General features: G+C 42.0%; 1 protein-coding gene across 1 annotated transcript in view; it reads right to left on the minus strand.

Annotated features, from left to right (window-relative positions):
* Positions 1-449, minus strand: part of sema3bl (sema domain, immunoglobulin domain (Ig), short basic domain, secreted, (semaphorin) 3bl) — a 61085-nt gene extending 60636 nt beyond the window's left edge. Inside the window, exon 1 of the mRNA XM_076740173.1 lies at positions 63-449. Within this exon, the coding sequence (XP_076596288.1) occupies positions 63-168 (106 nt within the window). The 5' untranslated portion in view covers positions 169-449. The remainder of the gene's footprint in view (positions 1-62) is intronic.
* Positions 450-6000: the final 5551 nt, after the last annotated feature.

A 6000-nucleotide genomic window follows, 5' to 3' on the forward strand; every position in this document is an offset into this window, starting at 1 on the left:
TGAAGATAGATAGATAGATAGATAGATAGATAGATAGATAGATAGATAGATCACTTAATTACCTTTGTATGACAGTCTCAGCCGCGGTACATTCAGCTTGGTCGCTGAGACAGTGGCGACGAGTAGCGCAACAAGAATCATGTTGAAGAAAGGTGTAAATTCCCTCATTCTGCTGAGGAAATGTCCTCCGGCTTTCACTTGGTAATTTCTAAATGTGTTGCAAGCAATCAAACAGAATATTCCAGGGGGATATAGGGGAAAAAAACTGGTGGGTCCCCCTTCTCACGATGCCAACATCTGCGTTTTCAGGTAGCTTCCCTGGTGCGTAAAAGGCTCTGTGCCGAGCAGCTGCGTGTCCTCTCTGCGGAGTGACTGCCGCTCTGGCCGGACTGACGAGGTGACTCCGCCGAGGCTGAGGCTCCCTCAGTTCACTTCGAACAACTGCCCAACAGAAGTCTGTTTCACCCAGAGAGAGAGAGAAGGGGAGAGAGAGAGACACCACGCCTTTACAGCGGAGAGAGATAGAGAGAGCAGTAGCGCTCTGACAGACCTGCCCCTCCTTTACGCACAACACATTCTCTCCAAGTTAGGCGCACTTGGAGGCACGCTCTTAGATGTGAGTCATAACACCGTTTCATTAGTAACATACATGTGGGTATGAGGAACAAAACCTACAGTAGAGAGGCAACACTTTACCTTAACATCACTCTGACCCTATTTATCGTTTATAAGCAGCGTACGCCTAAACCAATAATAAGGACGTATGTAACACATAGTAAATAAGCAGATTCAAGGACATTTTAAGTGTTTATTCATAAACTTAAAAATGTTGCCAGCTGCATCTTTGAACACTTCACAATATCTTTAACCATCTTACAACCACAATATATTGTGTTTTAGATCATTAATTAAATATCTGTATACTGCTTATACGTGCTACATGGAGAGGAATCATTGCATTGTTTCCAAGAAATTCAGCTCCCAAAAGACGATCTGAACAATACAAAAAGTATGAATGTGATGGTGTTGATTGGTTCAAGGTAAACTCAAGATAAACTGTAGAAAACTCAAAAGGAAATAAAGCTTTAGATTTCTAAATGTGGCTAAAGGCTCGGCTCTGCTGCACAGTTGTCAGTTACCAAAAAACACAAACAAAATTTGATATTTTGGGTGTACTGGCCCTTTAAGTCATAGCCATAGACCTGGAAGAGCACCGAGGAAGACTTGCCACCAGCTGACTTTTTCAATATAATGAAGACATCATGAAGAGCTGTAAGTGGATTAAATACCACAGACAAAACTAATCAGAAACAACATGCATCTCCACATTTCTCTCTGCTGCTGAGCCCTGTGCATACTTGGCCTTTCTTAACCCCTTCAGCGCCAATGGGACGTGTTCAGTAGCTTAATTAAGTTGTGGGGTACCTTCTCAACGCCCCCTCCTGTGTGCATCTATTCACCAGCAAGCCTACATGTGAACACAGGGGTCACGGCAGGGCGAGGGAGAGCCATTCAAGGTGTCAGTGTTACTGCAACCCAGAGTCTGTTGGGAGCACTTGTTTGTAGCGGGAAAGAGGCTCCCGAACATGTTTCATATGGACTGAGAAGCAGAGAGAGTGTGAGGAGGAATGCTGCCTGCTTGAGATAATGGTGTGTCTCGTAGCTGTGCTGAGGGCTTGAGGAGGGGGTCCCATGTGCACCTTAGGTTCTGGTTTCACTGAGGAACTCGTCAGTTCCCGGCAGATCAGTGGAGTGACAGGAAGTCAGTCGTGTGCTGTCAGCAGTATCAGTTTGATTCCCCCTCTCTTTGGTCACATCATCGTAAGGCCACAGATAGGAGATGTCCTCGCATGAATACGCTGCAATAAGGCATCTTATTGGTTATATCTCAGATAAAGGATATGTCAACAAAACCTCAAATATGTAATCGGAAATGCGTGTTTTCTCTCTGCAATAACAAAGACATCTAACAATGCCATAATGGAAATATCTTATCAGCCTGCATCATATTGATTATTTGTATATAAATATAATAGATTTATTATACATTATTACGACATGAAGTATTTAGAAGATTAAAGAGAAATTAATCAAAATAATGTTTATTACTGGAGACAAAAGAGACCACAGTGCTGACAATGTGGAGCCTCCATCTCATTCCAGTGGTATCAAGCTTCTTCAGATTAAGATTGTGTTTCGAGTAAACACTGTTGTTTACTGATGAAATAAAGATGTTGCTACTTGTCCTTGTCTTCAGGCGCATGGTTTTTGTATTTTTTAGAGGACACACATGTTTGAAAGGATTTTCCATCTGCAATTCTCTGGTTTCATGACGTATCATTGCCAGAAACTCTGAAATAAGATCTGGGTTTACTCTGTTTTTTTTTTTTTGCCATAAAGCAATACAGCAGATTTCTAACAAAATCAGATCCAGTGGAACATAATGTAAAATGTCATGTGGAGTCCAGTAGAGGCTGTCAGTGATGGTGTTGTGATTGTCCATGCTTTTTCTAATAGTGTTTCATTAATTCAATGCTACACACGGTACATTAAGATATCACCATGTTACCCGAGTAACTGCTAACTGCTGCTCACTATACTCTTTGCTTAAGATACCATTGGCTTTTAGAGCTAACAGCTTCTAGCTGCTGTTAGCTCTGTTAGCCGTGCAGCTAGTGGCCCCATTAGCTGAGTGGAGTCAGCCCATACCATGAGCTCAGGGCACCAGGGCACTGTTGGTGTTTATACTGCAGCATTGGCACTGGGCTTAGCAGCCTCTCAGTGAACACAGCCGGCAACACTGAAGGTTTGTGTTGCGGTGATTAGTGGCTCCGATCAGGACTCTGGGGACGATGAAGACATGGCAGGTCGTAACAGGAGAGTGGTGAGCCGACAGAGCAGTGGGAGGAAGTCAGTCATCACCTGCGTCAAAACGCAGCAGAACATTTCACATCTAACATGGAGAACCAGACGAGAGTTGATGATTTTTGGAGCAGTGGAAAGACAAGACGGTTTTGGTGAGTTTTATTTTGTTTGTGTTTTTTCCCTTTGGGTCCTTTCCCCTGCTGCCTCATACAAACCCTGTGACACTAACAAAGTGATTCGGTGAAGACCTGCAGGTATTTACTCCAGCTGGTTGAACCTCAGCCACTCATTACTAAGTGCCATCTTTGTTTAGTGTCGTAGCAGAAAAATCTCTGTTGGTACCAGAAAAGCTATTTAAATGTATGACATTGCACAATAGATGTCATCTGTGTTGAATTTATTCTGCTTACATGTTTATTATATATGCATAAAACACACCACATGTGGCTTTTTGCTGTCTCTCTGTCGTAAAAAGCATTGATCAAGTATGTTGTAACAGAGAAATCGTAATTGCCGATTTTTGTTCCAAGTGATTTGAAGCATGGGATCGTTTCCAAAAACTTTACAAGTGCATGTTGTTTGCAACAACAGGAACACATTGCAAATTAAGTGTGCAATCACATTTTATGCAGATAACAGTAAATCTACATTGCTTAGGCTAATAAATTCAAAAGAGAATTAAGGTTTTTAATCAAAAGCAAACAACACACCAAATGATTTCACAAGTTAGTGACCACCTGTGATTGAAGCTGCCCTGATTGGCGTTTTTGTTGGAGTGAAGTGCTCTCAGCCCTCAGTGGCTCATGATTGGACAACACTTGAATCTTTGTGAAGGACAAACAGACGTGGGAAAGCAGTGGAAGAGGCCACAGGCAGTGGGGGTGTTCAAGAGCCGAATCAATTAATTTGTAAAAACGCCGGCCACCTTACCCTCCTTGTGGCTGAGTGCTCCCTGCATTGTGCTAGAAACTGGAAATGACCTGAGAGAGAAAACGTCTCTTTAACCGCAGGACTGTAAGAGGAACATGAGGAGCTGGGCTGATTAAACAAAATGAATTTCCTTTGCTCTGTTTTAGTCTTCCTTTCTCTAACGAAATTCCTCAACGTCATTACTAATCACAGGCAAAACTCACATGGCGCTTGCTCTTAAAAATTCCACTAAGGATCATTTTGTGTCTCAGTCTCGCCATCCAAACTCTTAAACAATGTAATTCTCTCTGAAAGGAACAGAAAGCTTCTCAGAGTTCCCTCTGTTTAAGAATTGCGGTGAATTGTCTGATTGAATTGTACTGTCTGAGTGAAGGACCTTCTGCGCGCCTCACAAGATACTCCCGGGGCTGAATTATGCTCTTCAGTCTGTCAGTGGCGATGAAACGTAAGACCACTTACCGGCATCTTGACATTGCGTCACTTTGACGAATCAGACTTGTCCTCCTTGAGTGGTGATTGGGAACGGCAGGGCAGAAGTTCATGAATTCACAATGTGGGAGGTAGGGCAGAAATAGCGCATGGAGAACAATTTTGTGGCACAAGGCAAGGAGACAGCTGGTGTTTGTGTATGCGCCTGAGGGTTCATAAATGTTTCATCTCTCGTGGCTATAAGAGTAGAAAACCAGATAATGGAGTTGACATGAGTAGAGACACAGTAAAGGACAAAGAGAAGTTAGCTCTCAGAAGCCATGAAAGCAGACAGGGGACAAAAGACCTTGTCCTCTCTGATTGGGTGGTTGTGGTTATTTACTGGTAGCAGTGTGGACCACTAAAGACCCAGTTTGTATCCAGCTCAAAGAAAATTCAGTACAAATGTATCATTTTGGAAGGTAACTACATTACATCAAATGGAGAACCATGAGACTGCATTCACATTTTTCACAGTAGAATTTAAAGTTCTGATTCAATAAAAATATGATTTTCCGTCTTGTTCCAACAGTTGAATGTTTGAGCTTCACTGTCAAGAATGATGTATGAGCAGAGTCTGACACTCGGCTGTTTTCATGTTCGTCTGTTGAATGGGGAAAGTTTCTCTGCGCTCACTGAAAACCAAATTTTAAAGAGGCGGGCCTACGAGCAGGATTTGTGACATCACAAATAGTTTGGAAGTCAATCCTGGTCCAATATTCAACTCACACAAGTGTATTGTGGAAACCCCAAGCCTCCGGTGCACAGACGCTGAGGATGGACTTTTCAGTAAAGTAAGAGATCTCCCATGAAGCAGTTAAACTTTAGAAATGACACATATTTGCATTATTATAGGTTCAGGAATTTATTATTATTATTTTTTTTAATGAGGGAGAAGGAGTTGATGTAATTTTAAGGATTTTAACAAGATAACAGAACTTTGTGTTGAAAAACCTCTATCAGAAACACATTATTTATCAAAGCACAGTGTTTTATACACATCTTAAATCATGTCTGGAAGTCTGCATAACATAAAATACAACACTCCTAAAAGCAGTAATTATGAGAAATAGTCTCCTTGAATTTTATTATCTGAGATTCTCTTGACCGAGCTGCTGTTACAGACCTTTCTCACATGACTGCCTTCTATTCATGTTTCATGGTGCGTCATGACAGTGTGACAGTGAGTCACCATGCACCATACCAGGACACTGAAACTGAAGCAGCTAAATGAAAGTCAGTCTTCAGTCATTTTATTATTTGCATCTGTGACATGCCAAAACGTCGTCAGAGAAAAAGGCCTATTATATCCTCATTAGGTGAGATGACTAGTGGGTGCAAAGGGACCCGACACAGGAAACAGCAATCTGTTTCCTCGTGGAGTTCAGTCTGTTTAGTTCTTGTTTTACATGTGTGAGAAAATCACTGAAATGTTTGTGTGGCACGTGCTAAAATGCAGCAAAACAGTAGCAAGACAGATAGCTAGACCAAGTAAAAGCGTGAATAACATGTATGGAATTGAGCACAAGTCTACTCCCGCAGAAGGTTTTCAGTTCAGTTTGTACATTTCCAAACCGAGGTCACGCATTGCTTTGGTCCATCTTTTGGATCCAGCCAATTTTTTTCAAAAGGCCAGCTGACTTGAAACAAGCCGCATGCACGCATTGCATAAGGGGCACTTTAGCAAGAATGAACAGCAATCAAACAGAGAGCCCTCTCCATCGACTGCAAAGAATA

This window comes from Chaetodon auriga, chromosome 10 (assembly GCF_051107435.1).
Source record: "Chaetodon auriga isolate fChaAug3 chromosome 10, fChaAug3.hap1, whole genome shotgun sequence".
Lineage (NCBI taxonomy): Eukaryota > Metazoa > Chordata > Actinopteri > Chaetodontiformes > Chaetodontidae > Chaetodon > Chaetodon auriga.